This window comes from Miniopterus natalensis, chromosome 8 (genome assembly GCF_054644295.1).
Source record: "Miniopterus natalensis isolate mMinNat1 chromosome 8, mMinNat1.hap1, whole genome shotgun sequence".
Classification (NCBI taxonomy): Eukaryota; Metazoa; Chordata; class Mammalia; order Chiroptera; family Miniopteridae; genus Miniopterus; species Miniopterus natalensis.
In genome coordinates, this window is record NC_142088.1 from 5,697,611 (window position 1) to 5,717,178 (window position 19,568).

A 19,568-nucleotide genomic window follows, 5' to 3' on the forward strand; every position below is an offset into this window, starting at 1 on the left:
TGTTAAGTAATATTATCACCCTTTTTACAGATGAAAAATCTGAGGTCCCAGGAGGAAAATGACTTGCTAAAAGTAACCACCTAGATAATTCAGATGCTGGGACTCCACTGGAGTCTCTCCCCATTATCCTAGTTCCTTCCCAATATTTACTGAGATTGATATATATTTATACATATATTCAAATTATGCACACATTTTAGCCGACTTCTAAAAATCTGTAATTATACCATGAACATTTTCGGCTGCAACACAGCTTCTTCACTATCCCCCTTAATAGCTGCATGCTATTTACTATTTCTTGGACATGTTGGGCCATAATTTACTTCACCTTTGTCCTGATCTAGACGTGTAGGTTGCTTACCTTAGGGTCCAGAACCATAGACAAGATTTAATCTGGCTTGAAAAAATTCCTACGGATGGTTGTAACTCTTTCCCTGGACAAAACATTATTTTTATAATTTATCTAGGCCTTGTCACTCTTTTATAGTTTTATTTTTGGTCATTTTCCTTGAAATGGTATTTATTAAGATTAGACCTGCTTAGATGTTCATGGGGGATTAAGGACACGAAATTAAGCACATATTTATTTGCAGAACATTTCTACTCATTGCACCCAAACGCCTCCTGCTTATTTCAAGAATATTCTTTGCTCAGAACAAATAGGTTTATGCTGTAAACAGCACCTCGGGACTCTCCGGGAGGGGATGTCCCAGAACACAGCTGGGAGAGCAGCGTGCATGTCCGCCTCTCGCCAGCAGGTGTCTCTGTTTCATTCACCCTCTGTAGCAGTTCCTCCTGAATGGGAAGGCTTGGGAGCAAAACTGCTGGGCGGGAGGCCGTCCCATCCCTTTCTGTCACCTTCCACCAGCCTCCACCTTTACTCCCCACCCCTCCCCGAGTTTTCTGACTCATGGCATAAAGGTGACTGAAACAGGAGTGTCGTTTGACTTCCCAAACTTGACCAAATCTGTTGGCCGTGGGACTGGTAACCGAGAGCAGTCTCTACAGAGCTGAATACTTTTCTCTTTAAATAGCACCGTACTCTGAACTAAGAGCTGTATTCCTGAGTCATCACAATTAATTACACTCGGAGGTGAGAAGGCAGGATTTAACGCTCTAATGGGATGTGAGTTTAGGCCCCGTTATCTCATCCTACTGCTATTTAAAACAAAATCGCTTTTCCCACGGAGGCCTCTGCAACTAAGGAAGGTTTCAGAGCTCAAGTCTGAAGACATCCCTGGCAACAGAATATTCCTGTTTTAGCTTCCTGAGTGGTTTAATATGCGCATTTGGATTTTTCTAGATTTTTGTCACGCAGGGCATCTCTTTCTGCTTGGGGACTTGATAAAAAGGAACTGGGAGGCCGGGAAGGTCTATTATTTTCATCAGGAATTTTTCAGGTGTGGGAGGTGTGCAGGAAAAGTGAAAATAGTGTCTCAAAACAGACCACAGGAAACATCCAAGATTTATGTCCATGTAGGGCTGACACACCAACAACTCATCACAAGGGATTTATTGATGGGTCCAGAGCAAGTGGCAGGGACTGGGGAAGGAGCTGAGAAAGTAAATCCTTGTCGTCTCCAGGCAGGAGAGGGATTTGGGGGTGTCTGGGGAGGTTGGGGGGTGTGAGTGAATGGGGAGAGTCCTGTGGCCATTTAGGGAGACAGAAACCAGACTCTCAGAAGCATCTCTCTGGCTTTGCCAGAGGCTCCTAGGGCTCTGAGGGTCCTGGCCCTTCCTGGGTAAGTGACACCAACCAGTAACTGTGTGGCCCAGAAGGAGCTGCCTGGGGCCCTGGAAAGGAGCACCATGGGGGTGGGGGCTGGATCTAAAGCGCTACTGGGTGACTCTCCTCTGGGTGACTCCATGGATCTTGAGCTGCGCAAGCCTTGCGAGATACAGGTTTCTGTCCCTCAGATTGCTGCTGGGAGCATCTGACGAGCTGAGTGCTGGATGCTGGAGTGCTCTGGTATCACTATACATACACGTGACAATGGACACAGCGTTCCAGACATGGGATGTTAATTTTGACACTGTACAGGCTGTGTACGTGTCCCAGTGTGGTGTGCCATCGGGACCCTTTTCCTGCCAGCTCTGAGGCTCAGGACCCCACCTCTGGAGAGCCTTAGCCCCCCCCCCCCATGCACTGCGTTCTCCTTCCCCTCTCTAGGCCTTCTGTCCCACAACTTCTCCTCCCACATTCTTCCCCAGGCCCCCAGAAGCAGCTGGGCACCCTATCCCGCCAAGTTTCTGTTCCCTCAGCCCCAGGGAGCTGCTCCTTTTCCAGGTGTTTCCATGGTCAGAGCAGTCAGAGCTGCATGGCAAGAGCTCTGGCCTGAAGTGGTCCTAGTGTGCACTCCAAAGCACTCACAGTGTGACCTGGATGGTGACCTGAACTCCAGGAGCCCGGTTGGTTCTATCTATAGATGGGAATAGTAATCCTTATCTTGCCCAGTTGTCAAGAGCATTTGAAGAGCCGGGCCATTTTAGGAAAGGTGGTGATTTGCGGGAGGGACACTGGCCTCTTGGCCTGGGAGCTCAGGGCCGCTAGGGCCCGTCTTTGGGTTCACAGAGCCTCCCTCCCGGAGCACCTGGCAGATCTCAGGGATGAAGGATGGGGGATCTTGGGGGGTCCTCTTCATCCAGCTCTAGGCGCCCCCGGCTCAGCTGGCATGCCATCCCTCACTGCATCTTTCAGCTCTTACTCCAGGCATTCCCGGGGCCCCCATGTCACAAGCTCTGCCCTCCGGTCTCCCCGCATCAGCCCCGATTTATTTTCTTCCGGGCGTCAATCACCACCTGTCCTAACACTTGCTCCCATGTTTCCTGGGACTGTCTCCCCAACTACAATGAAGTTCAGAACACCGGACCCCAGCGTAGGGACTGGAGCGTAATAGGTGCTTAGTTAACTGGGGTGGGAAGAAAGGATGGAAGTTTGCGCCCAGCCCAGCGCCAGGCCAGCCACAGGCCAGTCGCAGATCCCTGCTGCCCAGAAGCTTCGGACCCCAGGGGGCTATGGTTCCCGCCCCCCAGGAGGCCCGCTCTCCAGGCCCTTCGGTGCCCAGCCGGCCGTCCCTCTCCCGGACCCCGCGCCACCCGGGGCTCCCGCGGGGCGCAGGGCCGCAGCCCTCGCGGGGTGCGGGGCCGCGGCGCGGGCTGCCCGACCCCCGCGCCCGGTGCGGGCTGCGGGCGGCCGGCCGGGCATGCTCAGAGCGCGCAGGTCCGGAGGCGGGGGGAGCGCCCCGCGCGGGCCGGGCGGAGCTGCGCAGTCGGCTCGCAGCTGCGCCAGGACGGCGGCGGCCGTGCCCACAAGTTGCCGGCAGCGAGCGCGGCGCCGCCTCCGCCCGGCGCGCAGCCCCCTGGCCCACCCCGCGGCGTGGCGGCTCCGCGACGCGCACCGCAGGCGCCCGCCCCAGATGTGAAGCGGCGCCGCGGCCCCTGGTCCCCGGGCGCACCCCGAGCCTCGCCAGCGTCTCCTCTGCCAGACCCCGCGGCTGGAAGATGTGGCAGCCGGCCACGGAGCGCCTGCAGGTAAGGGGCAGCCGGCAGCCGGGGGCCAGCCTGGAGGAGGAGGTGCCCGCGTCGGAGGGGCCGAGCTGCCGCCTTGGCGCACTTGCAGGGGTTTGCCCAAAAAACGATCGTGTGAGACGCACGGGTAGTGGGAACAGGATGCTGTCGGCTTAACCTAGCGCCAGGCGCCCGGCGGGGGCGAGGGGGTGATGAATGGAGGAACCTATCGCCGGGGGCGTCACAACTTTCGTCTTGGGGGTGCTCGTGTGCGTGTTGGACTAAATAAGGCTGGACTTTCTGGCCATCAATTTTAGATTGCATTCCACTGACACAATTTTGCTGGTCTGGGGTTAGGGTTTTTGCATCCAGATTTTTTTTTCTTCTTTCTTCTTTTTTGTCTTCAGGAAAGACAGAACAAATGATTTTTGAAAGCATCCATTTGCCAGCATAATTTGGAAATCTCAAGCTTGGTTTGGCTTGGTCATGGTATGCTCCTTATTTCCCCATTCGTTGGCGCCCTCCCTTCATCTCCCCTGAACCTCAGCTCCCCCAGATATTTGAAAATCAAAAGTTAAGTTGAGCCAGGAATAATTAATGCACTGGGTCATCCCATCAAAGTTTGTCACAGCCGTCTGCTGAAATCTCTTTCATTTGGATGCTGATGCTGTGGAGTTGGGAAGGGGGTCCAAGTGAGAAAGAGCTGCGTTGTCAGAGGGGACCCTTGGGACCCTGGAATCCCCCTGACGGGGTTTGATGACTTCCTTTTGCCCGCAGATATTCTCAAGAGGGAAGGCAGCTGCTCTGCCAGATAAAAATCCACTGAGTCCTGCAGTTAAACTTTTGGCAGGCTCAGAGCCACATTGTTCTGTAGTAAAGTTTGAAGAAGTGTTTAAGTGGTAAAATATAGCACCGCTGGAGGCTGAGTGTGTCTGAAGAGTTAGGACAGCGAAGGCCAGGCACCCTGGCTGGCTCGGAAGGTTTCTCAATGAAAATCCAAAGCTCCAGACTGCGCCTCGGATGCTGGGAGAGGCTAATCTGCCAGCTCTCACACTGAGGATTCACCTGCTTACTGCCACTGGGGTTAGCAGAAGCGGATGCCCCACAGCCCTTGTCCACGCCTCTCTGGGCCTGAGACAGGTGGGGAGTGGGCTCACAAGGACGGAACCGGGGCCATCAGGCCGATCCCCCAGGGTCTCAAAAGAAAAAGGACCTTTAGTCTTAGAGATGGGGTGGAGGGTGGCCAGCCTCTAGTCCCCTCCTTGTCTTTGTAAGAGAAAGCCGGCGTTGGGCTCTGAATGGCTGGCCAAAGGTGTTGGGGATGTGTTTCATTTCCGCAGTGGCACTAGTTATCTATTGTGCATTCGAACTCCTCCTTTAGCTTGGGTCATGGATTGTGTTCTACAGGAGGGGGTGACTGAGGGGTGGGGTGTTGAGGGTTCCCCATCACCTGAGGTGGGCAGCTCTTAGACATCCTTAGAGAGCTGAGGCCACAGTCGTTTAAAGTGGCTCTTACCTCATAGTGGTCAGTGCTGGCAGAATCTGTGGATTGTGTCCCTTGAAGTTTATTTCTACCGGCCTGTTTCCTTGAGGGACTCCTGCGCCCTCCGGAGCCCGCGACCCTTGGCAGGAGAGAGCTCTGGCTTGTGCTCGCATGGAGACCGTTCCTTGCTAGAAATGTCTTCCTGGCTCTTCTGTGAAATGTACACATGTCCGTTTGGCAGGAGTCTGGTTTATTACAGTTGCATTTGCAATGCATTTATTTCATTTCGAGGTGTCGTGTTGAGAGGGCCCGGGTGTTGGCTTTCAAAAGCTGATGTAAATGTGACTTATCACTGACTAAGATCAAATCACTGCTGGGAGGTGCTTATCAATATGGGGCTCAAGCTCATGCTCCCCAAATTTAAATTAGCAGACAGCCTGGTGCTGTTAAAACTCTACCTCAAGCCTTGTGGTTGTAAAAGTGAGCCAAATGCAAGAAAAACTTCTTCATGTTCATGGCTACTTCCCAAAGAGCTGCCCGACCCTTCTTCAACACACACTCACACACGCACACTCACACATAGTCACACACATACACATGCATACACACACAGTCACACACTCACTCATACACACACTTTGTATGTTTTTACTTTTCGCTCTGGGGGAGGGAGATGTTGAGTGTGAGGTGGTGAGTGAGCCACTTGTAATAATATTTTATTTACATTCCTTGCGGTCATCTTTGTCACGGTCTCTGACGTCCAGGATTTTTCCTTCCCCTTTTGCCCTGGAGGCCCCACTATATAGGAACGTCGGTTTCCGATTCCTTGGTGAATGGGGGATGCGTTAGCTTGTTAGCTCGCCCAGAGTCTGCGGCTGTGGGGAAATAGGTGATGAGTCCGGCTCTTTAACGAAGCCCCATCCTTTGCATACAAATCTTTTTGACCTTCTCATGTAACCTCATTAATTTTTTTCATTAATTTTTAATGCAAATATTCTCATTTAGATGAGCTGGAGCGAAGGAAATGCTCCAAGGGTGCTTTCCCAGACCTTCCTGTTAGGATTATGGAGTCAATTTATTGTACAGATACCTAGGAACAAAAGAGGCATGGGGAGCAAAGAACGGTGTTTGTTCTTAGTTGGTTTTATTAGCCCCCACTTGATGAGGCCCATTCAAAGGGTCTGTGGCCCAGGGAGTGTCGCAGAACTTTGCCGAAGCCTGACAGTGCCCTTCTAATTTGAGTTGAGCAAATGGCATCTTTGATCCAATTGGATTATCATTATCAATAACCACTCCTTTGCCAAACAAAACAATGCCGATATTTTCTGATTTGGAGTTTTACTGTTTGACCCAGATCCCGTACAGCCGAAGTGACCGGTTACCCCATCAGGGCCCTCACTGGGCAGTTTCTCATTCAGTCACACACCGCGCGAGGCAAGTTCGCCTGCTCCCTTGAATGTTAAAACTCCGGCTGCGTCCCACTCCAGCCCTCACTGGGAGCTTCTGCCTGTGCGGAAAATATAATAGGATCAAAGGGGAGGTGAGGGTTTAAATTACCACCCCGGCTTTCAGAAATCTGAATTCTTCCCTTGCACCTTCTCTGAGCAGCGGACTTTTGTTCTTGGAAGAGCCGGGGAAACGTATACATTTTTAAAGAGAGAATGGAACAGAGCAGTAAAGGGCACTGTTCAGTAGGAAAAGGCTAAGTATGATTAAAAAAAAAAAAAAAAAGATAAAATGACCTCTGGCCTCAATATTTAAAGTTTGCATGAATGTCCTGATTGTCTTGATTTGTTGGGCTGGGGGGAGCAGCCAGTGTCCATTAGAAGCGACAGACTCATCCGTGCCAGGGTGTGGGCTCACTTAGATATAAGGGACATGAATTTCCCTAAGCATGTGTCTTCAGTGAGCTGCCAGATACATTTTTCTGTAAGTCAGGAAAGGAGGAGAGCCAGAGAAAGATGAGTGAAGACAGAGTTAGAAGCAAAGGAAGCCAACACATCCTTGCCCTCGGTGTGGATATTACAAGGACAGAGTGGATCGGGACAGTCAGAAACTATGAGAAGTGAGTTCCAGCAAATTCTAATTGCGGAGTCTGTGTGTGACCATCTTCTCATGAAGCATGCCGTAAAGGTTCCAGTTTAATCATTTGCCTGTCTCCCCTGAGATTAAAATTCTCCATGGTACATCCAGAAAATGCAGAGCTTTTATCCATAAAGCTAGATTTTGGTTTCCCAGCCTGGGCCACTTTTTCTGCCCCCCCCCCCCCCCCCGCACTGTGGCCAATGGCTGGCTGTACGTTAGAACTTTCAGAAAAGGGTGGGTGAGAAGAGGAAGCGTAGAGAGCAAACCAGAGCCTGAAGAGCCTTTCTTCTGGTTTCTTGTTAAACTCTTGGATGATAAAAAAGTTGATGTTTTTAACTAAGGACTATTTGGAGATTTTAGGAGGGACGAGGCCTTCCCCCGGGATTGTCCTGCCCTTTCTCTGCCTGGCCATACCGGGTAGATCTCACCTTGGCTCGGGGTGTGGGTTGTTTTAGATTTATTTCTCTATTATTACGCCACTTCCACTTTCCCCCCGGGAAGTGAGACCGAAGAACCTTCCAGAACTTCAGCTGGAGATCTGGCCCACCAGGCAGAGAGAAAATCTTGGCAGTGGGACACATTTCTAGGCAGACCAAACAGACGGACGAAAGGACCACTGAGCAAGGAATGTGATGACAGCGGCCTGCTTTCCTGGAGCACGAGCGGTGCTGAGGAGTTTTATTTGAATGACCCAGCTCACTTACCTCCCGTAACCACGTTTATCCCCATTTTATAGATAAAGAAGCTGAAGGCTGGAGAGTTTAAAGGATTTGGCCGGGGTCGGGCAGCTGGAAATGAACTGGGCTGGAACTGGCACCAGAGGGTTTGACTCCAGAGCTTACTCCTAAACCACTTCTCTGTAGCACAGAGGGTTAGACAAGGCAGGACGCTCTACGCGTGTTGCTGCTGCTGTTATTAATAAATGGAATTAGCACAGTGCTGGGCTTACTGGCTCAGAGGGGCTGCCTTCCTGTTTCTTGTTGCAGCAGAGTGGTTGCCTGTGTTGACCACAGGCTACCTTCTTTTTGGTGGCCCACATCTCTGAGGGAAGTGAGCTGCTCCGTCATTCTTAACCTGAAATTCCCAAGTGCCATTGAAGAGTCTCTTGAGCTGGAGCACGTAGCATTTGTTCAAACAGGAGACCTTGGAAGCTGGTGATCAAGCCTGGCCGTGTCTCACTTATGCCATGTTTAGACCAGAAATGGGGGGAGTGGAGGAAGGAGTTTGGGGACTTCAGGAGCAATTGCTTAGGAGTAAGCAATCAAAACTCATACAGAGGCACAGGGCTCCCACTAAGTCCGTTCTAGAGTTTGTTGTTTTTCTTCATTCCTCGTAGCTGAGCAAGCACAAAGCATTGGGCCTTATCGTTCGTAAAGAAAACTCGGAATTATCATTCATTTACTTCTCTTAGAAGTAAAATGCTATTTGACATCATTGGGTCTTTCTCAGAATTTGTCAGCAAAATCTGTACCAAGTGACTTGCAAAATACTAGGCTTGGAAAGAACTCTCTGCCCCTTGGTTACCCATTGCCTAATGTTGACTTTACTGGGTTATCTTGGGGTGTTCGCCAACTTCTGCACTTTCTTTGATGTTCCAGGTTAGCTCTCTCCTCCCCCCTTCCCAAGCACTGACTCCATTCTACCGTGTCAATTATTAGTCCTATAAAATGGATCCTGGAATAGTCGGTCCTGGACAGCCCCAAGGCCACTGGGGATTAGGCACCCTTCCACGGTACTATTTGACTCCAAATAGCAGCAGTTCAGGGACCCGTTAGTGGTCAGCAAATAAAACTAGTCCAGAAACCCTCAATGACTACAGTGTGCTTGGCTCAGCCCCTTGGGCACACATCTAAACGGAGGCTTTGTCTAAGTAGAGCAAGAAGAAATAGTTGAGATATTTGTCCACAGACCTCCTCAGAGTTTAGTGGAGTTACTATCATTTTATGTTAACTTAAAAAAAAAAAAGTTTTCATCCTAATTTAGCTCCTAACCAGTGTATTTACCAGGTCTAAACCCTCAGGCCAAGAATTGGCAAAGGGCCGTGTCAGGGATGAGGCACAGACTCGCTTTGTGCCTTTGGCATATTTCAGTGCTGCCGGGTCTCCGCGAGCATCGCAGTTAATGCAGATGCATTCGGGCTGCTCTTCTTCTCGAGGTGTCTTTCTCATACCCGAGGGCCCAGGGCCCCTTCCCTCTCCCCTCATGTGTGGTGACTGAGGTCTTACTTTGATAAGGGAGGTTTCAGTAGTGAAACGAATATTGTCACCTTCTGCTTGTGGAAGCCTGTATATTAGGCGGGTCTTGACTGACATGTACCTTTGGCCTTCCTGACTCACATGGCTACTAAGGGACCAAGGTTCAGATGCAAACCCTGGTCTCCATGACATATCCCTGTGGGTTGACTTGAGTCCCCCATCGAAGATGTGTTGAAGCCCTAACCCCGTCACCTGTGGCTGTAGCCTTATTTGGAAACAGGGTCTGTGCAGGTGCAATAGAGTTAAGGTGAGGTTGTGCTGGCTTAGGGTGAGCCCTAAACTCAGTGACTGGTCCTTATGAGGAGAGCTCTGAGGACACAGAGGAGACACAGGACAGAAGGCCATTGAAGATGGAGTGAGAACATGGAGCTGTGATTCCGCAAGCCAAGGGGTGCCGAGGATTGCTGCAGGCACCGGAGGTGAGCGGAGTCAAGGCTGTGCGTGCTTCCCAGAGCCTTGGAGGGTGCAGGGTCCTACCAGCACCTTGGTCTTGGACTTCCAGCCTTCAGAGCTGTGAGAGAATACATTTCTGTTGTTTAAAGCCACGCAGTCTGTGGTAACGTGGTAGAGCAGCCCTAGGAAACTAGCACACTAATGAAGCCATACTGCTTTTTGGCTGTGTTCTCCGTGTTTCTCGAGGGCCGAGTATGCCCAACATTTATACGTAGGGACACAATGAATGTGCTTATGGAGTGTGCACAGTCTTTTTAATGCTGATTGTGAATTTATTTACAGAGGGCTTAAAAAAAAAAACAAAACAAAAAAACAGACAAGAGAGGAAAACGAAAGCATTCCTTTTCTCTCCCTTATCTACTTCTGGTCAACATTCTAGGAAAAGGCAGCAAACTGGGCCTCTGGAGAATGCAGTTGATACCTGCTTCGGGAGGTAGTTAACTTTGTTAATTAAAATTGTGACTGGTGCCCTGCTGGAGTGGCTCAGTTGCCTGAGATTGTCCAGTGCACCGAAGGTTGCCGGTTTGATTCCCAGCCAGGGCACATAGCTGGGTTGCAGGTTTGATCCCTGGTTGGGGCGCATACGAAAGTCAACTGATCAACGATCGACGTTTCTCTTGCACATTGATGTTTCTCCCCACCCCCGTCTCTAAGCATGTCCTCAGTTGAGGATTAAAAACTATTGTGGCTGGTACGTGAAAGCTAGTCATGTAAGGAGGATCACAGCGACACTGCTCCAGACAGGCCAAGGCCAAGGGAGGGCCAGGGGTTTACCCCCAAACAGCCCAGCCTGTGCAGGCCTCCGGGCGGCGGCCTCTGGCTTGGCCTCCGAGGCCTGGAAAATGCCTGGGTTCACTTAGAGTCCATTTCAGAGGGGCCTCCAGGACGGCCTCGGAGTGTGTCTTGTTGATTATTTGTATCTGGTTGAATATTTTGTTTTGTTTTCATTTTCTCTTAGTAACGGTATAAATTATTTTAATGAAGAACCCGTTCCTAGTCTGGAACTCACTTGTAAGACAAAAAGTAAATGTCACGAGGAGCCGTAACACCTGCTTTCCTGGGACGAGGCCTCTTCCTAGCGCAGCAGCCGTGGAGGCGCCAGGGCCCGGCCCTGACCGGGGTGGGGAGCCTGTTGCCGCAGAGCTGTGGGGTCCCGTTTCTTAGGGTGGAGGGGCTCACAGCTCAACCTGCCGGTTTGCTTCCACCGTCCCCCTGGGAGGGAGTGGCACTGCCTGTGTGGGGAGGGAGGTGAGTAGGGAGCTGCCAGGAGCGAGGGGCTCCTTAATTGTCGCCCTTCCTCAAGAGCAGATCCATCCTAATCCCTTCATGACCCGTCTTCCCCTACAGTTTCTTTGTAATTGTGAGTCTGAGGATAAACACACAGATCCCGAAGCCCCTTCTGCCCACCACGTGCTTTGATGCCTTGACTCAGGCCGGCCGGCTTTTCCTCAGGTGTGTGCGACATCCTGGTGCCTAAGCCGCCTGTGGTGTGGGGTTGTGGAAACTGTTGTTTACTTTCTGAGTCTTCTGCGGCTGATCCCTGGGACCTGAGGAGGGCTGGGACTGTGGGACTGATGGGAAGCTATGTTGCTTTTGACTTAACTTCTTGGTAGCTTAGCGTATTAGTTTCCTAGGGCTGCTGTAACAAAGGCCCACCAGCTGGACGGCTTAAGCAACAGAAATGTATTGTCTCTCAGCTCGGGAGGCTGGATGCCTGACATTAAGATGTGGGCAGGGTGGCTCCTTCTGAGGGCTGTGGCGCAGGATCTGTTCCAGGCCTCCTGCCCAGCCTCTGGTGGTTTGCGGGTCAGCCTTGGCATTCCTTGGCTTGCGGCAGCATCATTCCAAGCTTCGCATGGTGTTCTCCCTGGGTGTCCACATATCCCCTTTTTATAATAAAGACACCAGTCATACTGGATCGGAGCCCACCCTCCTTCAATATGATCTTATTTTTAATTTAACTAATCACATCTGCAAAGGCCCTCTTTCCAAATAAGGTCACAATCTCAGGGTTATGACTTCTACATATGAATTTTTGAGGGACACAATTCAACCCATAACACTTAGTATGAAATATTCTTTTGAGTAGCCTCCATTCACCAATATATTTCTCCCTACTTGGACCAACCATCCAAAAAAAAGCAATGAGAATTTTTTCCAAGTCGCAGTACCGATGCAAAATGAATGGAGCTACATGTAATGAGGTTGTGACTACTATTTTACACTTGATTAAAAAAATACAAAATAATAAATATCTGCTTAGGGTAATAGGGTAACAAATCAGAGAGTTTAGAAGTATATAAAGAAGTTAATAATATTGTCTCTTCCCTCATTCTCAATGCTACCCATGAAAGAAACTCATGTGATCTATCCAGTAGTTATTTTCCCAAAACTTTCCCCAGGTTTTTGCAAACATATACAAATATGTAGATACATATTTAGGCGTTCTCACATATTTCAAAACACACACACACACACACACACACACACATACATATAGGTAATATATCACTCTACAATTCTTTTTTTACTTTATCATGAAAATGTTTCAAGGGTATCACTTCTGGTCAGTACATGTAGCTCCAACTCATTCCTTTTAGTACCTGCATAGAATTTTGTGGTGGAGCTGGACTGTAATTTATTCAGTCTTCCCTCATTCAGGAGTATTTCGGTTGTGTCCATGTCCTTCCCTTTTTCCCCCCTGTAAATAATACTGTTATGAGGACCTGAGCCTTAGCCTTTTACTTGTGTTTCTTTAGACAGAACTGCTAAAATTGGGGTTGCTGAATCAAAGTTTATGCATGTTTTAAATTTCAGCAGCTGTCAGTGAGGACTTTTTTGAGTGTTGTGCTTTTTGATCAAAAGTGTATGTGATTTTGACAAAGGTGCAAAGAAGATAGTTCGCTGGAGAAAAGATAGTCTTTTTCAACAAAATGATGCTAGAACAATTGGATACCCATATGCAAAACAACAACACCAACGACAACCCCCAAAACTTCAATCCATAGCTCACCTATACATATTCAAAAATTCCCTCAAAATGCATCAGCGACATACATGGAACACCTAAAACCATGAACCTTCTAGACAAAAACAGCAGAGAATCCCTGTGACTTCACCTACATCTGTGTCAACAAGCAAGAACAGATCCATCACACCCCAAAGTTTCTTTGATTTGGGCAGAGATTTCTTAGAACAATAACAAAAACACAATAAAAGAGAAATTGGGTAAATTGGACTTCATCAAAATTAAAAAGTTCTGCTTTTTAAAAGATATTTATAGAAGAATATAAAGATAAGACAGACTGGGAGAAAATACTTGCAAGTCATAAATCTATAACATAGGACTGGTACCCAGGCTATATGAAGAACTCTCAAAACTCAGTAATAAGATAACCTGATTATTTTAAAAAAATGAGCATATGATTTGAACAAGAAGTTATATGAATAGGAAGTTAAACATATGAAAAGATGTTCAACATCATTAGACAGTAGGAAAATACAAATTAAAACTACAATGAGATACCACTGGACAACTATAGAAGAGCTGACGTTTAAGAGGCTTCAACTGTACCCAGTGCTGGTGAGGGTGTGGGGGAAGCAGAAATCTCAAGAGATGCTGGTAGGGATGTAAAATGATTGTCAGCAGATTAGCAGTTGCCTGGGGCAGGGATGGGAGGAAGGGATTTGAAAAGGGCTTGAAAGTTTTGGGCGTGAGGAACATGTTCAACATCTTGGTTATGGTGATGGTTTCATGAGGTTATCCATATGTCAAAACTCTCAAATTATGCAGTTTATTATGTCAACTCTGCTTACACAGAGCTGTTAAAGTGCCTGTGAAATATTCATTGTATGCCAGGCACAGTGCTAAGTGTTGGGGAAACTAAACACTGCAGAGTTTCTGCCCTCAAGGCTGTGAATTCTGTGTAGCTTTCATTTTCTTTCACTGGAAATTAAAATTCTAACCCAGAATGTAAATAATGTACTCTGTGTTTTTTCTCAGCATTCCATTCTCTCTTTTCAAACATTTCATTTAGTTCTTGAAATGACTTTTTCATCAACTCCAGTTTGCCCAAGGATCTTAGTGAAACTAGTCGTTGAGCAAGAGAAGAAATCCAGACCGAAGGGGGCAGTTCAGGTTGGCACCTTGTCGACCCTTTCTCACTCGGGATGGCCCCTTTCTCACTTAAGAAAGTGGCCACTGGCTCTGGCTGGTGTGGCTCAGTTGGCTGCAGCGTCATCCTGTACAGCAAAAGGTGGTGGGTTCGATTCCCAGTCAGGGCACATACCCGGGCTGGGGGTTCCATCCCCGGTCGGGGTGCTTGTGGGAGGCAGCCAGTTGACATTGCACTCTCCCATCGATGGTTCTCTCTCTCCCCCTCTCCCCTCCTCTCTCTCTAAAATAACAAACATATCCTTGGGTGAAGAATAAAAAGAGTATGAACCTTAGTGAAGAGCATATTGGGGAGCACTGACAAAAATAACTTTAAAGTTTTTCCCCCTCGAGGCATTGGAGCATTTGACTCAACCTCTTTTAAACTAAAGGGCAAGATGTAGAGGACTTTGGTGAGCAAGTGTGTAAGGAGGTTATCTTCGCGTGGTCCCGTCTGAGGTCCTGTTGAGGGGAGGGGGAGCAGCAGGTGTAAACTGAACACCTCTTGGCCGCCTGTGCGATGCGATCCCCGAGAATTTCCAGAGAGAGGGAGCGGATACCCCAGGCCCTGCTGGAGGAGCGTCCCCTGCCCAAGGCGCTTCAGCGCAGAACCTGAGCTCCTTTAAGTGGACAGACTGTGGGCCTGAGGTTTGGCTCCAGCTTAGAACAGTGTTTCCTTTGGCCCCCTTCAGTGTATATAAACTTTACAAATTAGTCTCCAGGATTAAAAAATTGAAGGGATTTATAAGAAAATTTGGGCTTGCCGATTCTCTTCAAAAATGGGAGGGTCTCAGCACCGGGCAGAGTTGCGGGATCCTGATGATTTTTAGCATTAAATGTACATGGAGTTAACCAGAAAGTGGCCTGAGCTATCAAGCAAGGAGTTAGACCTCCCACCCTCAGCCAGTCTGCTTGGTTCCTGAAAGCACAAAGCTTTCCCACCGCCTTCCGAGTTCGGCTGCCTAAGCTGCAGGTTTGAGAAAGTTGCCTATTGCTCCTCCATTTGACCCCCTTCCAATAAAACTTTATGAACTTTATTGGTAACTGTTCTAAAAATTATTGCACCTTATTATCATCAGAATCAGAGGTGTGTCTATCTATTAATCTATCTATTCATTCTTCTGTCTAACCTAATCTAGTCTGATCTGTTTTTCCCTCTAGCACCTGTTGAAACCAGAAATTCATCTGAAATAGTTTCTGTTGCACAAGGACAGACAATGGTGAAGGCAAAGGTCCTGGCTAATCTAAAAGTTCATAAAATGCAACACATATTAGATGCTTACACAGTTCTGATTAGTAAGAAAAAACACTCAGGTGCTTTTGAAGTTATTTTTAAAAATTAAATATAAAATATTGAAACATCAGAATACGACTGAAATAAAACCTTCAGATACCACTGGTATCAGGCAAGGAGACACTTAGTTGTGCCTAAGAACCTAGACTAAGCGTAGCTAATATAACTGAGCCTGAAACTTTCAGCTCTGAGCTTCCTAGCAGCCTCAGTAAGAGAGGAAAGATAACGGGTTGCTTAGTCCTCATGACCTAACAGAATAATGTGTCAGCTCATCTGGAGCCCCCAACTTTTCCCTAATTTGAAGACCTTGGAAACGATCACGTGGTTCTTCATATGAGACCTCGTAACATAGACTGTTGGGCAATCACATTAGCTGTTGTTTTTGCCAAAGCTGTCCCTAGAAGTTGAAAAAATAAACAAGTCGGTAGGAATGCTAGGAGTGTTTATGTACAAGGAGAAGCGGACATCTGTGTGTTCTTTCCTGCCCAGCTTCATTCCCAATTTCGGGTAACGGCGCCCTAATTTCTTCCCCCACTGCAGTTGGTGGGGCGGACTTCATCCAGTTTAGGGGGGAACTGTCAACCAGGGTGTCCTCCTTTAGCTAAGGGGCCAGTGTGTGCCCCAAACGTCTAGATTGATCAGACACTTTTCTCGGGAGCTGGAATCCTGAGCAGGGGGACAAAAGGCTGAGGGTAGCCCAGGCCGATCATTCTGACCGCCGTGATCTGAAGAAACCCTGTGGTCCTGCCGCATAGACCTGGGGGCTGCTTAATCCCTGCCTTTTCCGGGCTTGGTCCTCCTACCCTCCTTTCGGTCCAGTGTCACTGCTGTCCCTTACTTACTTTTCTGCTCCAGTGAGCCATTGGAGTCCGTTGCTCGCAGCCACAAACTCTGCTTGCTCTGCAGGCCGAGTTCTCCATGAGCCCACGGTGTGCGGCCTTCAGAGTCCCATTCACACGGCGTGATGTGTGCAGCGGAGGCGTGTGGAGAGAAGCGAGGGGTTGTGCTCGGAGGGTCTGTAAGGTACCAGCCCGAAACCCCCGGATGCACACAGGCCCCTCCCGAGGGGTGTCCTTTCCTTGTCCAGTGTGCGTGCTCAGTGAGGGCTTGAAGAAAGGCCGCAGACACTTTTTTCCCTTGGAGTTTTTAGTGCACATACCCTTCCCTTAGTGCCACCAAACAAAAATAGGCCTAATGATCCTATAGCCCCGGCCCACGGCTCCCATGTTCTGGAGAAGATTTTTGTCTTCGTTGTTTACAAGGGTGTAGCCTGACTTTGGCATCTGCTATAAATCTTACGGTTTTTATAACTTGGATGTCACTCTCGCCTTCCTGCCAAATTTCTGTACTGAAAGAGGAGAGTGTCATTTTAAGTAATGATGCTTTTACTGCATCCAAAGTAAATAAGGTGATTTTGGTGCACATTACAAAACCAATCCCTGTTGTCTCCGCGTCTGGGGTAGAAATGGTCTCAGGGATGCAAACAGCTGTTTTGGCCAAAGTGGCCGAAAAGACACAGTCCCAGGCTGCCTGAGCCTCAGATCTTGAGAAGCATTTGTAGTTGCTGGTTAAAAAGGCGAATGGCTCCGTGAGTTCACTCTGGGACAGTGCAGGTTCTTCAGCCCAGAAAGTGAAATACCTCCGACTTTGGCAGCCCTGACCTTCTGGGTAGAGAATGTAGCTCCCTAGTTAGTCTTCAAGACCTGCTTTGCCGCTTTGATTTAATAGGAGGCGGGAATCTTCAGAACAAAGCTCTCTGGATCCAGGCAGGTTCATCTGGCATCTGTTAGCTTGGCCACCCCCCCCCGTCCCTTCCCTCACCCCATCCCCCTGTTTTTTCCCCCAGGAGCCTGATGCTTTGTGGAAAAGGAATAGCTTTGCAAAAGTGCAAATTTGGGAGAGTGTTGTACAACCAAAGAAAAGTCAAATTAGTATTCCCCCTGTGAGAATCCTCATGGGAAAATTGCAGTGATATTTAAATATTCCCGTACAGAGTAGAGCCAGTATCTGTTTGTGGATGTTGACCGACTGTCTGAGCGATACAGCTCAGTGGTTTTCTGGAAGCAGGCGGTCTAGAGAACGCAGACTAGAGTCTAAAACCCACTAATTGGGGTTTCCGCCTCAGCTATGCTGGTGGCGAATGGCACAGGCTCAGTGCCGGTCCAGAGAACTGGCGTTTTCCTTCATAAGGAAATGTAACGCCCTTGTTGGACAGGGGCTGACCCTGAGATATGTGTGTGTCCTGAAGAGGAGGGGACATGCGCTGGCAGGGTGCCTAGGAACAGGCATGCGTTCCATGAAAACTTGGAGGGCGTCTTTTGGAAATAAAGCTTCACTTGCAAGGATCTCAACCCTACACGTTAGGTAGGCTTACTCTGTGATATGGGGCAACAACCCTTTGTTAAAAATTGATTTTTTAGGGAAAGAGAGAGAGAAACATCGATTTGTCATTCCACTTATTTATGCATTCATTAGTTGACTCTTGTATGCAGCCGGACTGGGGATCGAACCCAAAACCTTGGTGTGTTGGGATGACTCTCTAACCAACTGAACTACCCGGCCAGGGCCTGTTTGCTACTTTTTTTTGACCCTCTCTCTTCCTTGCTCCTCTCTTCCTACTTTCCTCACAATTAATGAAAGTGGAGTTGTTTCCATTCCTGAGTTTCTGTGAACGCTCTTGCTAACTGCGGAGTCTTTTTGACATTTTTTTATAGCTTTCCCAAGGGGCAGCCACCACCTCTGCTTCCCCCACCTTCCTTTCAGAGGCCGTGAGCTCTTGGTGGGCTGGAGGTCACAGCCGAACTGGACAGGAACAAATTTGGCTGTTGCTTCAAAGCCATTGCTTTTTGGGGGCTATTTAAAAAAGAAATCATTCTTTTCTTTCTTTTTTGGCTTATGATTAAGAGGGCATTTATCTTTGCATTAGATGGTCATCAAAACTCATTTCTTGAGAGAACAAATGGATTCATTTTGATTCAAGGACTGGAAGGAATTGATATATTGTTGATATTTCATAAAATCACTTTAAAAAGTCTATCTTGGAACTTATCAGATGCCTATTGCTGTAGGTAAAGGACCCGCTGCTATTTATCTTTTTTTTTTGTTTCAATCATTGGCCCCTCTAAGTGGGACATTTAACTTTGCTTTGATGCTATTAATGCCTACTGGTAAATAAATGTGTGATAGAGCGAATAATTTCTCATCTCTTGCATTTCTGTGGGCATCTCAGACTCAGGGGAATTTTTATGTGGCATAACAATTTCATAAGTGTTAACATGTTTTTTCAAGCTTCACATTCTAAATAGGAGCAGAAGCCTGCCTCAGAAATGTAAAACTAGATTAAATTTGGCCAAAGCAGAAGGCAAACTCATAGTTCTGTTACAACTCACACCCTTGGGGCTCTGGGTAGCGTACTGACAGTGGAACAGACCCAACTAAAATGCTCTCAGTTCTTGACCTATGGGTCTTGGAACTCAAGAGGGTCATGGAATTATTTCAAGACATGTATGAACCCTATGTGCATTATATAGACATACCCTATAGGCCAAAAACATACACCTTGAAAATAAATCAACCACTTTTCAAATCCTATGTGTTTATTAAGAAAATATTTATTTAAACTCATTAATGATTCATAGTGGCTTTTGGCCTTTACGCATATTTTCAGTTATTGAGTACTAAAATTCTATGTGTGGCTCAGCATCCTTTTGGATTTAAAAGGGATCATGGTATTTGAAAGAGCTGGACACTGTGGATTTGATTAATGCTGAGCACAGGGGAGTAAACACACTGAATTTGGTTGGGATTTGTCTCAGTGTTTCTTCTCATGTCCCTTTCTCCCAGGCCTTACTTTCAACAAATGTTTATTGATCTTTTATTTTGGGGAAAGGAGCCAAACTAAATTATAAGGTGGTTCTAAAGAGGTGGTTATAGGAACTCCACATGCTCAAGAAGGTGTTAGTGAGTTAAATATAAAGTAGATTGTTGTTATCATGGAGGAAACTTCCGTCCCAAGACGCTATGAATCTGTGAATGGTGAAGGATGAGGGCCTTTTTCTTAGGAGCATGAAAGCTTTCTCTCGAGTCCTGCCTAGGAGGATTCTAACAACTCGGGGGCCTGGCCACGTGTTGCTGGGGAGAATGAATATTTCATTTAATGGGGTACATTTTTGCTCCCAGTTGAGTCAGAGTTCTGTTAGTAAGGCCAAGGGGGAAGGTGGCAGGTATTATGTCATCTCAACCATAGGTGCTAAATTTACAATAAGGGCAGATGTGGACAGTGGGGTATCCCCAGATTCTGTGTTTATTTGCCTTGGAACCTTGGTGCTTTCCCCCCAA

At 47.9% G+C, this 19,568-nt stretch overlaps 1 protein-coding gene across 1 annotated transcript in view; it reads left to right on the top strand.

The window, feature by feature from the left end:
• The first annotated feature begins 3,478 nt into the window (after window positions 1-3,478).
• Window positions 3,479-19,568, top strand: part of PID1 (phosphotyrosine interaction domain containing 1) — a 161,316-nt gene continuing 145,226 nt past the window's right edge. The window contains exon 1 of the mRNA XM_016197711.2: window positions 3,479-3,531. Within this exon, the coding sequence (XP_016053197.1) occupies window positions 3,502-3,531 (30 nt within the window). The 5' untranslated portion in view covers window positions 3,479-3,501. The remainder of the gene's footprint in view (window positions 3,532-19,568) is intronic.